At 35.4% G+C, this 21906-nt stretch overlaps 1 protein-coding gene across 1 annotated transcript; it reads right to left on the minus strand.

Moving 5' to 3' along the window:
- Nucleotides 1–20474: 20474 nt before the first annotated feature.
- Nucleotides 20475–20923, minus strand: LOC129740955 (10 kDa heat shock protein, mitochondrial-like). Its single transcript, XM_055732616.1, has one exon. The coding sequence runs from the start codon at nucleotides 20819–20821 to the stop codon at nucleotides 20516–20518; it is 306 nt and encodes a 101-aa protein (XP_055588591.1). The 5' UTR covers nucleotides 20822–20923; the 3' UTR covers nucleotides 20475–20515.
- Nucleotides 20924–21906: the final 983 nt, after the last annotated feature.

The following is a 21906-nucleotide window of genomic DNA, read 5'->3' on the forward strand; positions in this document are numbered from 1 at the left end:
CTGCAAGATAGTGCTGCCAGCTACGACTTAAAACTGGAAGAATTGTGGTTTACTGAGCAAATTCTAAGTTTTTGAAATCCAACCTTTTTTTTCTGATTTAAAATAAAACCCAGAATGTTTGTTTCATTATTTCCCGGCATTTTAATGAAGAAAGTAAGTTGTTTGGTAAAGAGTTACAGCTCAAATATCAAATTTCTAAGTTCTAGAAGAGCATCTCTTGCTACGTCCAAATCAAGTAAACTTATGCTTGATTTAACCGTTTAGCAATTCAAAACAACCTGTAGAAGAAAATTTAAGTGATTTATAATCATTCATATTTTAACAAGCAAAACACATAGTGATACTATTCTTATTTCGCTCACTGTATCTACAAACAAAAAACTTTTTTTTAACTCAAAAAATTCTTTTAAAACTTTGATTTTTTATTAAAGTGCCTAATATATTTTATGAATGTGCATTTAATACAAGCTTCGATTACACCTCATGATTTCACTGCATTTCATCGTGACGTGAGCACTGATAAGACGTGAGTTCACTTATTCGGATTTTTCTGAACAGTTATCTTTCCTGCAGTCAACTAATAAAACTAAGAATGAAAAAAGTAGTAGCAAACGGTGCAAATTGAATTTCAATCAAAATAAATGTCATAACGTAGTTATAAAATTGAAAGTTATTGTGTTTTAATCGATTATATTTCAGTTTATTGAGGAAATTACGTTGAAATTACTACTGTTTCTCACACAGTCTATGTTTAAATATGCACAAAAAAAATTGTTAAAAAATTCAACCAAATTATTATCGATTTTAAGAAATCCATCCATCTAGGGGGTCAGTTTTAGGAAAAAAAATGTGACGTTCCCTCCTTCGCGCTGTTGTAACTCCGCTGGATTTTTACCGATTTGTTTTAAATTTAGTGTTTTAGAATCGTAACGTGATTTCCAAAGAAAATCTGTATTCTTTTTGTCAGAATTGTCAAAGTGTTTCTTATTAAGTGACGTGAGTTTTCCTTAAAACATAATCGTATGAGCCGTTTCAAATAAAGAATTATAAAAAAAAAAGTGACGTGAGTTCATTCATTTGTGACTGTTTATGATCGCTTTTGAAAGTAATTCCATTCGATATAAAAAAAATTATTATTCCAACTCAATAGAAATTGCCAAAAAAATCAATTGATATATGATAAATATTTTTTTTTTGTAAAACTTATTAAAATTTACACTTTTTTCATCAAAAAACTTGTAAATAAAAAGAAGTGGACTAATAAGCGTTTAGCGAATTTAAATCCAGACATGAGAAAAAAGCATGTATCAGCATTCTTCCTGGACTGATTGCTGTTGGTGGAGTTTATATAGGGTAAGTGAGCCCTATTTTGGCATGGTCCTTTTCTTGGCATGCCAACATGTCTTTTCATGTTTTTCAGGTCCAAATTGAACTAAAAATTGTTGACTATATTTTTATTGCGAAGAGAATAATTTGTTTCAAACCTGTGCATACCGATTTTTTTGATTGTTTGTACTTTGTTAAAGTTGTTAATTTTATTCGATCTGCATCTTAGGCAATTATGTTGAAAATCATCGTATGAAAATCAGATAAACTCACCTTTCTAGTACAACTGTTAAGTTCACATGCGATTTCAAACGCGGACTTTCATTTGAAAAATTAGCAATAAATACTGATGCCTACAGTTAAACTCGGCAAAAAATCAAAAAATGCTAGAAAGACAAAAGAATGAATATTTATTTAGGTTTGAATAAAATTTAAAACTAATTTTGTTCCTTTTCTTGGCATGCAACTTCAATCGTAATACACCACCAGTGTTGGCAGCTGAAAAAAATACAAGTTCATTAAAGAGATATTTTTGGGCTGATGTGTTCCCTAAAAATTCATTTAAAACTACGCACAAATGTTTTCATACTAATTGGGTTGTATTATAAGACCGTTTCTATCAATCTAAGCTTCGAAATAAGTTGGAGAACATAAGTGATTAGACTAACTAAAAGTCATATCCAAGCATTGAAAATGCAAAAATCGCTATTTGGGAACCATGAATCGAAGGTACATTGGTATGCGTGAAGACAGCATTTGCATTGCAGTCTGCTGAACAAATGCCACGTGGTCTCCTACAAAACACAGTGGTTCGAAATAAAAAAAAAACTAAGTGAAAGAAAGTAACACACAAGGCTTAAGGTGTTTTTCTTATCTAAAAACTGTTAGATCGATGGCAATTAATGACTTTAGTATATAAAATACATAATTAATTGAGTTTTTGAATCGTTTTCTATTGCTTGGAAACCATATATGTACATAGTTTCAATTTTTTGAATTTTTGTTCTATTTTTTTTTCTTGGAAACAGAAGTTGGAAGTCCAGGAAAATATTTTTTTCTTTCCAGCCCTATCCAGTGACAGCCCTATCCTTTGTCATTGATTTTGACAACCACATTTTGCTGTCAAGGAACCGGACTAGATGTCAAATCCTAGAGAATTATGAATGATTGCACACTAACACAACCATCATTGTGGTTCCTCATTGGTTGAAATTTTGACTTTTTCAACTCTGTACTGCTTTGAGAGGAAAACACCATAAACGTTTCTCTCGATGGATAGAAAAAAAAGAAAAAGATTCTTGTTCGCAAGAAGAACCATATTGTCACCCCCCTGCTCTTGCTATGAGCTCATTATCTCAGCTTACAAATTCAAAAGGGCAAAATTTTAAAATACATTTCAAGGAATTTTTCAATTTCTCACATTATGAAGACAAATAGTTGTTTGGTAGTGAAAATAACCCTATGTGCCGCAATCGCAAGTCTCCTAGAGTATTTTACTATCAACTTATGGTCTTTAAAAACTCAAAAGGAATAATTTAAACAATGATTTATAAATGACAACACATCATGATGCACAGAACCATAGAAATGTCGTAAAAAATCTGTCGCTAGGCTTAGCATTCCTGAATTTGTCCAGTTAGCATTCAAGTTAGGAAATTCTCCAAAAAAAACTGAGAAAATCTAAGCAATTTTTCCAATATTTGGAAAATCTAATCGATGAGAAAAGTTCAAAATAAGATATTTCAATTCAACGTTACAATACCACTTTCACAACAATCACGTTCAAGTCGTTGACACGGCTCAAACCTTCCAGTATTACTCTCGTTCAAGTCGTATTTATTTTTATTTTGATGACATTGTCTAAAAAAGAACTTCGCAAAAATGATGAACTGTGAAATCTCTTTAAAAAATTTCGAGGAATGTGAATCAATCGGGGCCAAACACGGATATTTTACCTCAATATTCTGGCAGCTGGACCACACAAACTTTTTTTTTAAACTCTACGTTGAAAACCTGGGCTAGTCTAGATAAGCCCATGTCATCTCACATCTGAAAGATTGATTGGCTTTATTCAGATTTTATCAGTCCTTCATAAGTAACTTACTGTATACATATTGGAGAATTTTTTTGAAGTGTTCAGTTTAAAAATTTTGCTTACAAAATATGTTAGTTTGGATTTCATCAAAGGGATAGAATGTTCATAAAAAAGAGAAAGTTCAAACCCCTCGCGGACATAATTCGTTTCTGAATCGGTCCCCCTAATGAAGGTTTGGTTGTCATTCATAAACCAATGATTCTCGTTCATACACAAATATTCTGAAACAACTTGAGGTGTTTATAATCATCACTTTGTTTAAATCAGTAAAAAGTTTAAAGTTTTAAAAATTAAAAAAAAAATGTGGAAATTCTGGACTTCCGACTTTTTGAAATGAAGGTTATTTTGTGTTTCCCTTCCAATCAAATTTCATCAATGTTTTCAAAAGCCGTTTTGTTGTATGAGTGAAGCCCGGTATTTCATCATCGCATAGAACTTTACGCTCAGCTGACGTCATTCTGTCAGTGGCCTTATATTCAGAATAGCCAACGATTCTGTTAACTGTCAATTGAGCATTGTTGGTAGAGGGAACATCCATAAATGACGTAGCATTTGATGGGGAGGGGGGAGTTTAACTTTGTGTGACGATGTGTGACGAGAGGGGGGGTAGGAGTTCAAGTAAAGCTACGTAGCTTTAATTAAATAAATATCGAAAAAAAAAAAACAAAATTGAGCAAAATTATGCCTTATTCAATCCAGTCTAAACATGTAGCTTTTGACTCCTACTGCCCGACTGTTTTCAAGCGTATCAAGGAGCGTAGATGCAAGAAATGCAATTTATATTTTGCTTCAAATGTTCTCCAAAAGGAGCATAGCAAAATCCACAAGGAACCAGCCTCGGATAGAAAGATTCGTCCAAAGCGAATTGTAGGCAAAACAGGACAAGAAGTGCTGGTCATCACTCCGGAGGACGATAGAGAATGGGTGGAGGCAGCTGACATCGCAGATGCAATTATTCCAGCCGACAAGACGATGGAGGAAAGCTGCCCAACGATTTCATTGGAATCCCGAATGGAGATAATTTGGACCAACGCAACTGATTGAATACTTACTAGCTATCCTGTTTGTTGAAAGGTAGCTTGTTTTTTTTGACTGATTGATATACCTTTTTAAACTTCCATTTATAACTTCTTTCCCTTTTTTGTTATTTTTTGTATTATGTTAAATTAAATATCGATTTTTAAAAGTGGGGGGGGGGGGTTATTAAAGCTACGTTATTATCTAGGGGGGGTCTATGACTTTGTGACGAAATGCTACGAGGGGGGAGGGGTGGTATAAAAATTAAAAAAAAGCTACGTCATTTATGGACGTTCCCAAAGATCTATTGCACATTGCTGGTGGCCAAGAATGGGCTTATAGAAACGGCAAACAGTTGGTACAGCGGCCAAGTAATTGGAGCACCGAAGTGAGTACTTTGCATGCATTTTGCTCACATTCATGAAAGTTCCATAGAGTAAACACATTTTTGTTGAACTCTAAGCAAGTTAGCAAGTAAATTCTTCAAAGGATGTTCTATGGTGCACTCAACAGGAAGGTTGAAATGTTGAAAAAAAGGGTAAACCATGCCTTAGGTGCCAAGGTCGGGTACATTTACCCTAGTACAAAAGTTTGGTGAAAAATTATGAAAACGAAAATTTTCTAACAAAAACGGAGCAGACAAATTATCGATGCGAAATTTTATGCCGAGCATTGTCTCGTACTATGCTGAATCAGAATTTTATGCTGATAATTTTGATCAATTAAGATTTAATCACCGTGATTTATGTTTAGAAATTAATTTTTACGGCCTTATCGGTGAATGTTATGTTCTCATAGTGAGAACATTTCAAGAATTGAAAATTATAGATGGATAGAAGAAGATTAGAAGAAAATTATAGGTGTTGAAATGAGCGGGTAGAAATTTTTAAGAAGCATTTTTACCACATACTTAACTTTTGTTCAATCACGGATCAACTATTTTGAAATGTTAGAATCGGACAGGGTTGAGTCGTTCGTTCGCACTGCAAGTTTCGCGGTGCGAACCACTCAAGATCAACTATTGTGTTGTGTTAGACTCAACCCTGTCCGATTCTAACATTTCAAAATAGTTGATCCGTGATTGAACAAAAGTTAAGTATGTGGTAAAAATGCTTCTTAAAAATTTCTACCCGCTCATTTCAACACCTATAATTTTCTTCTAATCTTCTTCTATCCATCTATAATTTTCAATTCTTGAAATGTTCTCACTATGAGAACATAACATTCACCGATAAGGCCGTAAAAGATAATTTTGATCAGAACGGTTTACTTATGTGATGTCACTTATTACAAAAAGGACTCGGATCTAAAAAAAACATCAAAATTCAACATAATTTCGGAAAATAAGACTGCAATGTAAAATATGTTGATAAAAAAAATTATTCCGTATTGAGAAAACGATATCGAACCACAGATGAAAAGTTTAAAATTAAGTATTAAAATTGAATAGGTAAGGACCAAATATTTGACACGAATTTTGAATATGAGGCATTTTTTCAAATTCCTAGAAACATTGTTAAAAAGGCAAAAAAACAAATGCCACCTCGCCATATCCAATAGAGAGGCATTCAAAATGTTCATGTTGCATTTCTAAAACCGAATGCATGTTAATAACTTAATATTTAATCAAGATATTCCCAGTTTTCCAACTCATTTCCTTGGATACCAAGCGCACAACAGACAATAGACTTTGAAACATTGAAAAATTTATATTATTAAGAAAAAAAAATCTAATTATTTATATTTCTATGGAAAACATTTTCTATGAAATTTAAAGTATATCAAGTTCAAAGTTACAGATTAAATTGATATGTGATAAAAATGAGTAAATAAACATTTTTTTCCGAAAGTCAAAAACTCTAAAGCCTTGTCAAAAAAGCCCCGCATTGTCCCATACTTTTTTCACTTTCAATTCAAAATCTAGTTTAAAGACCCAAGCATACAAAAAAAGAGTTTCCAGGCACCCTATAGCACTGTTTTTATAGTTATAATCATATAAAGCTGAAAATATCTAGCGAATGGGTAAGTTTAGTCCAATAAACGGCTTTCAACAGAAATAAAAAGTAGGGTCGAAAATAACACCAATCATCCTAATTTATAAGACGTTTTAGTTTTCATGCAAAATTTTCGAAATTTACTTAGAGTCCAAAACACCAAATAATACTTTAGCCACCTCATTGTATTCAACTGGCCCATAGTGTATTCGCCAGATCACGCTCCGTATTTCCAAGTCACTCCCGCAGGCTTTCCTTTAGCTGATAAAAAAAGTCATTTGGCCTAAAAATTTAAATTTCGGTTTTTTTTTTAATTTCCCTTAGCCCCCCTCTGGTCTTTTAAAGTGTTAAAAATCAAAACATTAAGAGCTTTAAGGCACCCTTATATCAAGTCCGATTTACCAGAAATTTTGCACAGAACAGTTTTTGGCGCAGTCTAAAAATAAGTGAAAGTGCATTTGTTTTCAGTTTAACGCAATTGATGTACAGAAAAAAATCTTTATTTGCTTTTTACCTGTAAACTAGCATAACCAGGGTTGCCGACATTTTTTTTTTTTTCAAAAATCAGGGAACTGGAGAAATAAAAATCAAGCGCATTCAGGCTACGTTAAAGCAACGGAAATTTCGCTCGAAGTGATGACCTTTTTTTTTGGCCATCGCTCCGCATTTTCACTCTAACATGCGTTGTGAGCCAACTTGGTTGAATAATTCTACTGAATCAAAACAATCGAAAGATTCCCTTTTTTAAATAAGAATTAAAGGGAATCTTTCGAATGTTTGATTCAGCCACATTTTCACTTTTTCACTTCAGGAATGGTATTTAATCCAGTTCCCTACTACCTATTTTTCATCACATTCGCAAAAATCAGGCAAAATCAGGATATTTTCAAAAATCAAGGAAATTCAATGGCTTTGTTGGGTCGTCCAAAAACCTTTTACCTCCAGTGTGTTCAATCCCGCCTTCGATAGCAGCTGATGGGGTCGGGCGTCCCAACACCGAGAGAGGAGGGCTTCGGGAGGGTGGTGGAATCTCACCTATTGTTCGTCTTTGGTTGCTGCTTGCGGCTCCAATTCCGGGTGAAGAGTCCCCGATCAAATTGTGGTCATCACACAAAAAAGGCACACGCGACATTACAAAGAACACTTAAATATATTGTAACATTAAACATAAACTTAAATTAGGAACACTTAACAAAAAAACCACGGGCCGTGTGAGAAATACCCCAACAAGCACGGACTGAACGGATGATGATCTGGTTACAACTGATCGATCAGTGCTATGGTTGTCGTCGCCAGCAGGGATGTCAACCTTCCAGATTTTGTCTGGATCTTCCAGACTTTTTGACCTCCGGCCAGACTTTTTTTTTGGTATCCAGACTTCCAGATTTTAAGTATTTCTTCCAGACAATTCCAGACATTTTTTGATTGACAAAGTTTTTTTTTCAAAATTTTAATCTATTTTGGCATTATTGACTACTTTAACTGACTGAGGTGGAGTAGAGTTCCCAACAAACATTTTTGCTGATTAAAATTGCCAATTCTCTGATCGTATGCTGTGTTAAGGTGCTTCTTGCTGTTTCAGCTTGCTGGCTGAAGGAAGAAATACTTCAGCGCTGTTTCATCGTGTAAGGAAGTTTTATTTCAGCCAATAGAAAGTAGGGGAAAATTGGTTGAAGAATAACTCGTTCAGCCTTTGTCCAACCATTTTTGACACTATTCAAATTTGACAGGCGTCAGCTGTACAAGGGTAGCTTCGAAAGCGCCTTTCAGCCATATCAACTTTTCTGTTGTTCAGTTATTGATCAATATGCATGATAGCGAATTAATCGAAATAAGATTTTTTTTATTCTTTTAATTATTTAAAATTTCTCACTTTGCTTGGTAAAATGTTCTAGCCGAGAAATTCACTTTTTTTCTCAAAACATTTCAATTCCAATTTCTTCATATGAAATTGGACTTGGTTGGGAGATACTTTGGTCGCTTAAAAACGACACTTTTCTGATCCTTCGCAGAATGCATGATTGGTTCTGCGTACTGCGGCATGAGACCATAACAAGGCGTAGGTTCAAAATTCGAGAAATGAAGAAAAAAATAACACGAGAGGGGAAAAATAGCTGGCAAACATCGGACATACATCGGTCATCATTCTTTTTGTTTTTTTGTTGATCCGTCAATTGACGTTTCATGTCATTTTCGCTGATTAATTTCTCCAGATCTCGATGTTTAAGGGCTGAACAGCAGCTTCTCCCTGAATGTTGGTTGCCTTCTTTCAGCAAGTTAGCTGATTTAAAATAAGAACTAAATAATGCTTCAGCGGTTGTTCAGCCAAAAATGTTTGTTAAGTTGTTCGAGCTCACTTCGCTCTTATCAACAGCCCGGTGGGTTTTGTTCCCACCGAATGACTCTGACCAAGTTTGAATCATAATCGTCCGAAATCGGACGAAAACTGTCTAGAATTTGACATTACTCGGTCCGAACGTGCATACTGGGTGAATTTGGAATCATTTAGTCCCGAACTTATTTCATCACTGGGCTGTGTGAAAAGGCATATTTAAATACAATGCGACCAGCCGGCGGCCATGTGTCATTCTTTTCTTGGCGTTTCCGTGGCATGAAAACACGCGTTCTTGCGTCCCGTCCGCGGAAAGTGACTGGTTTTTCGGAAATTTTTGAGCAGTTTGAGACAGAGAAAGTGCGGTTTCGAAATGGTCAGGTTTGCTATAGAATTTTTTTAATATACCCGAGCTTATTTATTATTTCAATCTGAAACCTGAGACTGAAATGAAAAGACTGATATGATTTCTAAGTCAGAATCCGAAAAACTCAGAAAAAAATGTTGAATGGGCATATTCCCCAACTCGAATCAGTTACTAGAAACGAAAACTCTGTAATCAATTTACATTTGTTTCTAGTATAAACATCACAAGTAGTCATTAAAAATTCATAATAATGTGCCTACGTAACATTCCAAACTGGATCATCTACATACATCACAACTTATCATATTTTACGCCAGACACAAACGCCTCAAACTTTCCAAATCAAATCAATACTATTTTTGTTAAAATTCAGCAGCTATGTTGTTATACATAGGGTGAGTGCTCCTACTTTGGACCTAGAGCCTACTTTAGTCCTAAAATGCCGGAAATTGTAAATAATTCATTTTGCTGGCATTGGATAAAGATACTCTTATGCACACAATGTCCTCTGATTCTTGCAGAATCCTACTATACCGCTTTTTGCCATAAAAAGTCTTTCTCATAGAATTTTGAACGTTTTTAAAAATGTACCTCCTCATCACCGGTAAATCAGACAGCTCAATTAATGAGGCGTGTTTTTAGAGATTAAAGTGAATAAGGAAGAATCCCGTTTTCTTACTATCCAAGCCAAAAAAAAGGGGGAAATTACTTTCACTGTGAAGAATATGAACCATACTACCTATTTTTCCTAAAGTAAATTAAAATCAATGGAAAACCCGGAAAATTTGCAATGGGTCCAAAAATAGGAGACTTTCGACTTTGATGTTCCATTTTTTTGACCTGACATCACCAAAACTTTGTTTCTATACCAACAAATCAACAAAAGTGCAAATTATTAATTGAGGCATAATTCAGAACCTCTGTTGAACATTTTTAACATTTTTTGTCAGCTTTACGCAGACTACCTACAAGTGTTTAAGATATTCTTAACAGGAATTTTGTGTTTTTAATCGATAGTAAGCTGTAATACTTTTGTTTGATAATATTTGATTGAAGATAGCATTTTTATTGAATGTAGTTATATATTTTTGGAAAATTATACTTTTGATAGGAATTTTTGTTCTAGGTCCAATGAAAGGCACTAGTTCAGTACCAAAATAGGAACAGTAGGTTCAAAGATGGAAATTTGGATCATCTATTTATATCTTTGCAAGTTTTTCAATAACGGCGGAACCTATGTTGAAAATTTTTATTGAAACTTGCAGATGAGATCATGAACTATAAATAAATTTCCTGAATGATATAAACCTCCCATCCATTCATGAGAAAAACATGATTATTTAAAAACCACCGCTTAATGGGTCCAAAGTAGGGCAACTAACCCTATATTGTGAAATTGCAAAAGAAATTGAAAAACAGTTTTAGACGTTTCATAGCCATTGAAAAAGTAGACATTGACAAATTCAACGTCGCAATGTAGGCTCTGCTAAACTTGGCTGAGATTTCTCAAAATGGTGTTAGTTGTCTTTAACGAAAACTTTTATCTGAATAGTTATCTAAAAGTGAAATCAGAATATTGATATTCTGAATACATACACCTTGAAACCTACGATGTCTTGTTTAAAATCGTATGTACTCAAGTTATGTTATTTAATGTTACAAAAATTATCTCGACAAGCCTCGTTGGACAAATGCTCAACACGAAGATTTAGATAATTTGCTTTTTATATTTACAGTGTTTTTCGGTAATCTTTGTGGATTTGTTATGTCCATTACCAACCAAATGCATTCTTATTTTTGAAAAATCATTTATTTTGGCAGAAATTAACCCAATAACTGGATAGAGCTGTTGAAACTTTGCATTTTGGAACCGACAAAAGCTCAACGTGATATCATTTTTCAAATTTTCTAAAAGGAATGATAAAGCTTAATACAATAACCCAAAGAAAATAAAAGAATCAATGTTTGCACTGGTCGGTGAAATGATCAGAAAAATTTGATGTTCGGGCGTTTTTTTCGTTTTTCGATTCTATTCTCCCCGACTAGCTCAACACTACAATGTTCCAGACATTTATACCCATTTCCAGACATTTCGGCCCAATTGTTCCAGACATTTTTTGAAAATAGGTGGCAACCCTGGTCGCCAGACCGATGTGCGATGTTTTTCTCTCATCGGCGCAACTCTCTGATCGGGTTCCATAGGTTCGTGATCGGGCCTCAGATCGTTCGGAGCGAATCTCTGACCAACACACCGGCTGACAACGACGACCGTGTTCTATACGTTCTCCAAGCTCATGATCGTAGCTGATCGAACCGAACGGGTGGCAAATATGTTGTCAGACGCTGGCGTACCGAGGGTTGCTTACTCACAGACAGGCTTATCAGGTTGTCAAGCTGAGCCTCGAAAAATCAGGCAATGCCTGAAAAATCAGGCACATTGGCATCTCTGAGCGTAACAAAAAAAATCTTAAATATCCAAAGAATCCCAAATTCTCTGTCAATGAAACATAGATCGTCTTTACCTTAAGGCGAACCATCGAATCAAGTTTCGTCCAAGTTTCTCTGAAAAAAAACATTTTTTGAATCTGTATTTTGATTGAAACTTCTGCTTTTTAAACTTTTGCTAGTTAACGATTCACAATGCCTGTTTCTGTATGAAGTTATGAAGAGATTTTGAGAAAAATATAGCTCCAAAAGCAGCTTTTATCTCTTAATCCATGTTGAGTAAATCCATCTTGAAAAACAACTGCTACCATTTCCATTAAAAAATTAAACACATCATTACAATCAGTCCTTTCTCTTCTTTAGAAGGACTTTCTTTAGCTCATAAAGTTCTTTAGTAGAATGATAAATTTGGCGGGAGTGAAAAAATCATCAAAATCCCCCAACTGTTGGTGTCTTGTTTTGGTGGTAGGGCTTTTCGGGTAATTTATGAACTGTGCCAGCACAGTTGACCTTAAATACAGAATTCGACGAACAACGCTGCTCTGAGACGAAACTGAACGGAACTAGGTAGAAGAACATCAGCCTCCAAAAGTCGACACGTTTTAATCATCATCTTTGGGTGTCAGGAATGGGAGAGCTCCAGCAGCCAGCCAAACGTGGGACTTTTGGCGACTTGACAGAGCTGATATGCCTCGACTTGGCGGCGGCTGTCCGGAATCATTTATCACCTGACAATAAATCATATCGCAGCATCACCCAACGAGCCAGACGAACCAGCTGAGCGATATGGGGAAAGAAGACGTCACGAACCGTTGCCAAACAAAAGGCCGCGGACGGATGGCTGACTGGCTGGCTAGATGGATTGATGAAACTTTATTCATTTCACGACCGCGACATTCCCGCTTCGCGCAATGTCAATGAAGTGTGTAAATTCTGACATGGTCGCGGGATGGTTCCCACATTTTCACGCCACGAATGATTCAATCTTGTGATGAATAAAAAAGAAGGTGGGAGTATTACCTGGTTAGGATTAGGAATTTATTGATGCTATTGTGTGCCTTTCATTTATAGAAAAGGTATTGTTGTATATTTGATTGTTTGTTTTCTTAACAGGAATGTTTTATTTGGGGAGGAAAAACTTCAAATACTGAGCTATAAGAAATTTTATGTCAAGAAGAAAAAAAAACCGAGAATTTCGAATTTCTTCGAAGTTTTTTTTTAATTGGTGTAAATTTTCTGATTTTTTTACTTGAATTTAATTGTTAAGCTAGGCTTAATAAAGAACTATTCATTTTATTTATTCAGTTTGATACATGCGGTACTGTTCGTAATTTTAAAGGAATGGAAGCACATGCACTATCACTTCAACTTTGACTATCCCTAATTTTTTACTCTCGAAGTTTTTATTTGTTTAAATCTTCTGCAAAAGATTGATCAACTATTGTCTCCCAAAACTAGTTCTTTCTAAAATATTGGAGGTCTGGGATACAGTAGTTCTAAGAAAATTAGTTTATTTCAAAATTAAACATTTAAACTGCAATATCTCAGAAACTGCGCGACGTCTTTTATGGAAATTTAACATAGTGATTGTTGAAAAAAAGCTATAATGTTTAAAGTTTTTGAAAAGTTCTATGGATGGAATAAAAAATTAAGTTAAGGTCTATACGATTGCTGTAGAATTAAGGGCAGTTCATAGGAACATGCTTCAATACGAGAAAATAGAAGTTTCAATCGGAAACAGAGGATTTCTTTCAGCATAAAGAGCATTTTTTTAAAAGAACACAAACACAAACAGGATCTCAATGAAATTTGATGTTTCTTCGAAGAGCATCTTACAGATGCTAAAATAAAAAAAAAAACTAACAGAAAGTGTACTATGTATGCCGTAACCGGGATTCGATCTCATGCCCGAAGACTTGAAGGCTATCCTCTACGCCACAGGATGTAGGCATATATGCAACATATAGTTTCTAACGTAAGCTTCTCAGGCACTAAGTGAATTTGTTTTAACACGGACTAACTGACTGACAGCTTTTTTCCCGAAACATATTTTTTCAAAAAAAATAATTTCTTCAACTTTGAATAACTTTATAATTAATTTTTAAAACTTAGCATTGTCAAATTATCATATTTGAGTCATGTAACATGCTTTTGAAATATATAAATTTTGTAAAAATCGGCTGAGAAACAAGGGAGTTTTAGCGGAAAACGTGTTAAGGGTCATTAGCCCCCGGCGGTATAAATAAGTACGCGGTATGAAATCCGTCGTTAACGCATAGGACATGAAATACTTTCGCTCCAAAAACGAGTTGATTCGCGAGAGTCGTGTAGAAGAACCATACCCATGGCAAATAATCGTATGAAAAAAAGGCATGTTAGAAAAACTGAGCAAAACCAAACCGCGAAAAAAACCTTAGTATACTACATATTTACTTGACTCCGTGATGGCATCGCGTTACGTCACAATCGTATGGATATAACAAACTTATACCTATTAAAGTTTTTATTGTCCCTACCTATGGATAAATCACATATAAGCCCATATCTACATATAGATTGTGGATGAATCTTTTCAAGGGATCTTAGATTGCAGGGGTTAGTCAACGGAAAACATTCGGATGTTGAAAATTCATTGCAGGTTGGCGAATATTCCAGTTATTAAATTGTTTAAAGATTGACAGGCTGATTCTAAGTAATCTAATTGCTTTTCTGCTGAGAGAGCGACACAAGAAATCGAAAAAATGAAGGACAGTCAGGAAAAGCCTGAGCACCACACGTAAAAACGGGGAAGATTCCAGATATGAAGATTTTTTACGTGTCGGAGATGGAAGCAGTCACGTGGTCCGGGAAGTTTGTAAAAGTACAAGAAAACGCTGGGCTAGAAGTTGATCACTTTTTAGTAACTTTGTCACTCCTTTTAATCAGGTCATTCACCAGTCACTTTATTGAAATTTGGTCACTAAAATTACTAGTTTAAATAATTTACTCACAAATAACTACATACGAAACTGTTTGTTGATTAAAATAGTTAGATTTTTTTTAAAGTAGGTATTTAATAAAGGTAAAAAATGTAAAAAAAATCGAGGCTCGTTAGAGGGTAAATTTCTTAAGTCTTGAGGTCCACAAATTTTCGTTTTGGTTAGAAATGCATCCACTATCTTATAATGAATAACTGAACGGTACGAAGTTTAGACGTTAGAGTAGAAAAAAATATCATGTTTGTTTTGCAGAATAGAGTTTTTTCATAGAATCCATGAAATATTTTCTTTAAAATTCGGCAAAATTTTGGATGAATTTTGAACCAAAACGAAACTTATAATACCTCAGGCTTTAAGATATTGAAAAAAATTACCCAAAATTGACACAGACTGATGCCTGTCTTGAGCCATTTGAAAATGTTTTGTTTGTTTTCCAGGAGCTTATAAACCCTCATAAAAACTGTATTTAAATTTACAAATCGATTATTAAATATAATGGTTGAAATTTTTGAAGCTATTATTGATGAAATTTTTGGCTTGGTGGTCACTTCTTTTCCCTAATTTCATTTGAATGTTACTATTTTCCCCTACATAATTGTTTCATGCTCGCTTCTAGCCCAAAAAAAGAGATGATGTTAGCAGGGTAAATTTTTTTATTGTGGTGATTCTAATTTATAATTAAATATTTTTCAATTTCAATATGACAGTGAGCACAAGTTTAATTTATGATGAAATTCAATTTTCATAATATTATCAAGTAAAGATAAAATATATATTTGAAAAGATCCAAATATCATTTCGGTACTTAACACATTTAACGTAGCTTTCCTCCTCATAAAACGTAAACGGACTAAAAGTCACGTAAGTTGTACATGATGTTCATAGCGCAATAAGTAAAGCGCTTACTTATTTCATTCATACAAGTAACACGTGAAAACAAATTGGATCAAAATTATGTAGTTTTACAAGTAGCAATTATGTGCAACTGGCTGCTGTTAAGCCACTCAGCAAACGTTTTGGGTCTGGATATTCGACACATTCGCACATACTGAAAGAATGCACGAGAGCGCAAGTTTAAGCTCCTAACTCATGCAAACTGTTTCCAAAATGCTGACAAAATTTGCTGCTTCTTTTATTGTATTTTTTTTTTTCAAATACACTGCTGGTTGCAGAGAGAGCCACAAGGCTGTTTTAAATTTCTTAAATTTCAAGATTGTTTTAGTAGTGGTATAAACTGCGAAGTCACTGTTAATGTTGCTGGTTTTTTGAATTGCATGCGATTTAACAGTTCGAATAGCTTCGATCAAAAAACCTTGGAGCTTGTTTTGTGAGGCGAATGATGTGACTTGCAAGTGTTTACCTCGTAGACTTAGAACACTGTTTTTATTTTAAGCGCTAAGAGCAGCGGTAGGTGCCATCCCAGGTGTTAACCCTGAACACATTGTACGTCTTATTTAAATTTTAGCAGCTCATTTGCGCACTGGTAAGTGCTAAACCTGTTTTCATTTTTGCCACTGGTTGCGCACCGATAGGTTATGTTGATGTTTGTTGGTATTTTGTTTTGTGAATTTCTCCTAGACACTTTTGAGCACCTGTATCCGTGGTCCAAAAAGCCGGTTTAGACCCGAATTCTGACCAAAGCAACAGCACTGGTGGTCCATTATACCAGTTTCAACTCAACTTTTTTTAGAACTGGTATAAGAATTGATCCAAAACTGATGAGATTTAGATCCAATTTGATGGAGTTCTGAACCGTTTGACACGAACACGAGTGAGATTGCAAGGTTTTTTGCCAGATTGGATCTTAAAGCATGGATCACTACAAATCTGGACGCACTATTTATTTTACCATAGTGCTCCTAGTTGTCGGATCTAGAATGTTTTGGCAGCACTTTGTAGAGGAATGTTTCTTCTACCAGTGCTGAAAATTTCATTACGATTCGTTTTGTTTCAAAAAAGTTACACGTGATGGAAGCCGCGAGATGAAAATAAATTTTGAACACCCACGTCAAAAACCTGACGTGGTCGGGTTCAAAAATCGCGAAATCGTTAAAAATTGTCAAATCAACCGTGTGTAGCGTTCTCATGCGTTTCCGTGAGATGCGTACTATAGATCGGCAGGTTCATATCAAGCGTTATAGTGGACCTAAGAATCAGAAACTGCATTTGAAGGTGTTGAGAACGATCAAGGAAAACACAGGGTAGTCGGACTATGACATTGCTAAGAAATTCAACGCCGACCGGTGCACCGTCAGCAGAATTCGTCTACGCGAAGGAATACGATCCTATCGGACCAGTAAGCAACCAAACCGGACATTGAAGCAGAATTTAGTAGCCAAAGGACGTGCCCGCAAGTTATACAAGAAGATTCCAACGAAGTTCGACGGATGCATCCTCATGGATGACGAAACGTACGTGAAGATGGATTTTAGGCAGCTTTTCTTTTTTTTCGCACATTAGATCTCACAAAGGACTAGTTAAGTTTTCGCCAGATTTGGCAAGCTGCCACTACAGCTAGGAGGTTATACAGTGGTATCGGGCCAACGGGTGGATTTGGTCGAAAAGGACTTCAACCCACCCAACTGCCCTCAATTCCGCCCTATCGAAAAATTTTGGGCAATTGTCAAGCAGAAGATGAAGAAGAATGGTAGGACGACTCGGGAAGCAACAGAGATGAAGAGATTGTGGAACAAAATGGCCGCTGAGGTCAGCGAATAGGGTGTTCAAACTATAATGAGTGATACTCAACCAAAAGTTCGAAAATTCATCAAAACAACATCGGAATAATTTTTTTATTATTTTTCCTTTAAAGTGCAATAAAAACCCTACATTTCAAGTACAAAACATTTTTATTTCGTTCACATAGCTCCGAGATAGACCCGTTTTAATGCGTCCAGATTTGTAGTGATCCATGCTTTATTTCTTTGATTAAATTCTTTTATATATATGTAACTCCCAAGAATGGACCACGGATACAGGTGCTCTTAGCAAATGTCAGATCTGCAGCTGGTCGATATTCAAATTTAGCTCCTGGCTCTCTTTTTTAACACCCAGGAGCTAGAAATTACCTCGTTTGAAAGCCGCGGAGCCAAAATTAGGTACTATTATGGCTTTGACACCAAACCGCTGCTGATACTCTAAGAGCACCTGTATCCGTATCTATTATTGGGTTTAATTTATTCAAGAATTGAACCGACGAAATAAGATCCAATCCAGTGAAAAAAAACAGGCAACCCGACTCTTGCACCATTGAATGTCAAACGGTTTAGAACTGCGTCAAATTGGATCTAAATCTAATCAGTTTTGGATAAATCCATAAAAAAAAGTTGAGTTGAAACTGGTATCACTGACCATACTGACTGGACATTCGATTTCGTTTTCTGGGTAATTTTTCCTACAGTACGCAATATCGATTCCAGAATGCGCATCGATCGATTTGAAGAAATACTATCCCAGTTAGGAAATGCCACCCAGCTTAAAAAAAAAACAGGCAATTTCCACGATAAAATCGGACTAAACAGGTAGATTTCTCCTACAGGGCTTTTTTGGTCAAATTTTTCAGGTTCTCCACCTGCCGTCGGTATTGCGAACCTACAAAATGAGACAAAAAATAGAAAGGAAATGGTTGATTTTTTGTTCTAAGTGTCATGTCAGTGTGATCAGTGCCGGTATAATGGACTACACACAGGTGTGATTGCTTTGGTAGGAGTTTGGGTCTAATCTAAGCTTGCCAAATTGATTTGTTTTATCTGGGTTTGCCCGGATATTTGATACAAAATTTGAGAAAAGTCCGGCCCGGTCCGCTTGCCACGATTTCACTGTAAAAATCCCAGATTTTGCCCGGATTTATTCACCTTATTTGCCAAATCGAACAAAAAAGAACAGATTTGTTTGATAAATTTTATTTATATGAATTTTCTTGAGCAAGTTTTGTAAAACTTTAGGTTTTATGGAAGCTTTGAATATGGAATCAGCTAATAAGCTTTGATACAAATAATTTAAAAAAATTTCTTGGTTTTTTTAAAAAAAAATCCAGGGTTGGTACCAAATTTGCCCAAATATTGCCCGAATTTCATTCCACATTTTTTAAATCAAATGCCCGCATTTTGCCAGGTTTTAAGATAATTAAAAGCCCCTTAAAACCTGAAGGTATGAGCCGTTTCAAATAAAGATTTACAAAAAAAAAACAGATGAAAAAGCCTAAATTTCTGTACCAACACATGAAAAGGATCTATCTCCATATATGTCGAATCGTGAAAAATGCGTTTGAAAAAAATACAACCTCTTTTAAATCGTTAGTTAAAAATCACCTGGAATTTTTGCTTTTTATGATAAACGAACGATTTTTAGAAGCATCCTCTATATGTTAGAAAAGACTAAAAGAGGAATACAATTTCCATGGAAACACAATGCGCTATCTTAGATAGAACCTAACTCACGTAATATTTTGTATCCCTTGTTTATACACCCTTTGCTATTTTCTCATTTCTAGCTTTAGTTTTAAGCTCGCGTTCATTTGCAACTATGTTTTTATGTTGAATAAAGTGTCAAATATTTACCAACACATACAAAGGATCTATCTTCATATATGGAGTATCGAGAAAAACGCGTTTGAAAAACCAACCTTTTTAGAATCGCTAATTGAAAAATGTTAGAATAGAGGAATATCAATTTTCATAAAAAAACAACGCGCTATCGTAGATAGAACCTAGCTCACGTAATAAATATACCTGTTTATACACCCTTTGCTATTTTCTTATTTATAGCTTTTGTTTTAAGCTCGCATTCATTTGCAACTTTGTTTTTATGTTGAATAAAGAATCAAATTGATTATTTTAAGTTTGTTTGCGGAGTAGTAGCAAAAAATTGTTCCGGAGTAAACGGTGTGTCTGTGGTGGCAGTTCTGTTTTTAGAATGTGGTGGCAGTTCTGTTTTTAGAATGTTTATACATCCTTTACTCAAATTGAGTTTTAAATGTAACGGAATATTATTTTCTCAAAGGGGTTTGACCGTTAAGTAGTGCAAATGTTGGCCTATCGTGAAATACTGAAAATGGTTTTTGTTTACTTTTGGAGATAGATCCTTTTCACGTGTTGATACAGATTTGTCCGGCCCGGATACGTGATGAAAAAATTCTGGCAACCTTATTCTAAGCCAGCTGTTTGGACCACGGTTGCGGGTGCTCTTAAGGGTACAACTTGGTTGAATCGTAAAGAAGTACTTTTGGACATGAGTGTTATAGATATCTGAAATTAATCTAAATTTAATGTTGATTGATAAAATCCAATTTTGATCGGTCATTCGAAATCAACTGAATAGTGTGAAGCGGGCACTGCTGGATGTTCAGATTCTGCCCAAACTGACAGACAACCGACAATCAATTTTGTTTATGTCAAGCTGACTTCCAATTAAGGGCACAATCAGTTCTCATATTACGTTCGGAAGCGAAAGCTTTCTGGCTGCTTGTTCTTCCTACAACGAGCTAGCTAGGCTCATCGATGCAATAAACCCACTTTGAAGTTAATCAATGCGACGACAACGGCTTACCCCATTCATGTGTGTTGGCTTCGCCGGAGGATTGTTTTTGCAGGCGAGGAAATCGGAAGCATCAGATATCGATTGAGATTCGGTCGCATTCGGGAGCCTTCTTGGCTCAATTGGCCATTGTCGTAAGTTCTGAGCACCGTTCGAAGTGGCCAATCTCAGTAGATAAATTCTGCTACCGTTACCTTGGGATTTTCTCCATTGACTCCAGAGATCATCAGAAGTCAAGCGGTTCTCATTAAATTATTATTTATGACTCAACTAGCGAATCACTTACTTTTGATATGATAACATCTGAACTATAATGATGGCGCAATCAATATAAATAGAACAATAAACACAAATGAGACTTTCGAGTTTTAATGACGATTCATTGTTTTTTTTTATTGTGGGAAACACGTATAAAACTTACAATAATTAAACTTGAATTTTTGCTAAAATCTCCGACTCCCGGTACAGTTGATACTCCTTTCCATCGCCAAGATCAACTTTGGTTCCGCCATATTTGGGAATGAGAACTCGATCGCCGGGAGATACGCAAGGGGCCATGTTTTTGCCAGTTTCCGGATTTCGAGGTCCCGGACCAACTGCCACTATCATCGCTTCCATCATTTTCTCCTGTGATGTTTCCGGGATAACAATTCCTCCTTTGGACTCTTTGATGGGTTCTGCCCGTTGGACCAGCACACGGTTCAGCAAAGGAATAACCCGTCGGGCGGCCATTTGAAATTTTCGGTAGGTTATTGGAGCTACTTTTCAACGTTTGACAATATCTTGCCTTCTAAAAAATTCTGCCTGCTGTGATGCTTTTCCGTGGTGATTGTATATTGATATTCCTAGATATACCGATTGCAACTTTGATTCTAAAGGCTGTTCGCTAAAATTCATGGTGTCATAGCAAAAATAGTAAAATTCTCACATTTTAAGTAATCTAACTCAAAATAAGGAAATTGGCCTTCGGACGAAACATTTCTACAATGTATGAAAATTCTTTTATCGATTATTTAGAAGGGTGATAAATGATAATAACCAAATCAAAACGATCATGAGACTCGAAAAATGATTGGCTCCGGTGTAAAACACGCACCTGAATTTGACAACATATTAAAAAAAAAAATGAATTTGTTTTAAATTAAGGCCCCTTATCTTAGGCCTTTAAATTTTGGCGAAAATTGGGTGTTATATACCATTCAATACGGTACATCACTTTTTACTAATATTGTTTCGACTGACTTTCCATATTATACCTTGTATAAATAAATATAGAAGACTCTTTTTTTTTTTTTTTTTTTTGCCAGGAATTTACCACTAGGTGGCATTCTTCCCTACAGAAGACTCTTCTCTATCATCTTGTATCCAACGTGATTCTTTTCGTAGCAAATCTTAAGTGAAATTCTTGGCTTTCCGGCGGTTTTAAAATCTAGTGTTCATGTTTAATCGATGAGTGAAGTGGTCGTTGTGCTAATCAGTGCAAAGTTTTGATCTAGAATGTGGTGGCTAACGCGGAGTTTGTGATTTGAACTCCCAAAGTTTGGTTTTTTTGATGACGCGACTGTGAAATGTGCCTCAGCTTCCAGAAATGTTCGCTTGAAAAAATGAGGCGCTGATGTCTCTCAGAGAGGGTTGTGTTATTGGCTAAAATAAGCGTTACTTGTGCTTAGCGTTACGAGGTTACCATACAGTTTCAACCGAGACGATCCAATGGGTTGACGAAACGGATTAGATGCAGCGCCTACAAAGCTAAGTACATTTCAAAAATGATTTGTTGATGAATTTGTAATCAATTTCTATAATTGTTATAATAATTC

Source organism: Uranotaenia lowii, chromosome 2, assembly GCF_029784155.1.
Source record: "Uranotaenia lowii strain MFRU-FL chromosome 2, ASM2978415v1, whole genome shotgun sequence".
NCBI classification, from domain to species: Eukaryota; Metazoa; Arthropoda; class Insecta; order Diptera; family Culicidae; genus Uranotaenia; species Uranotaenia lowii.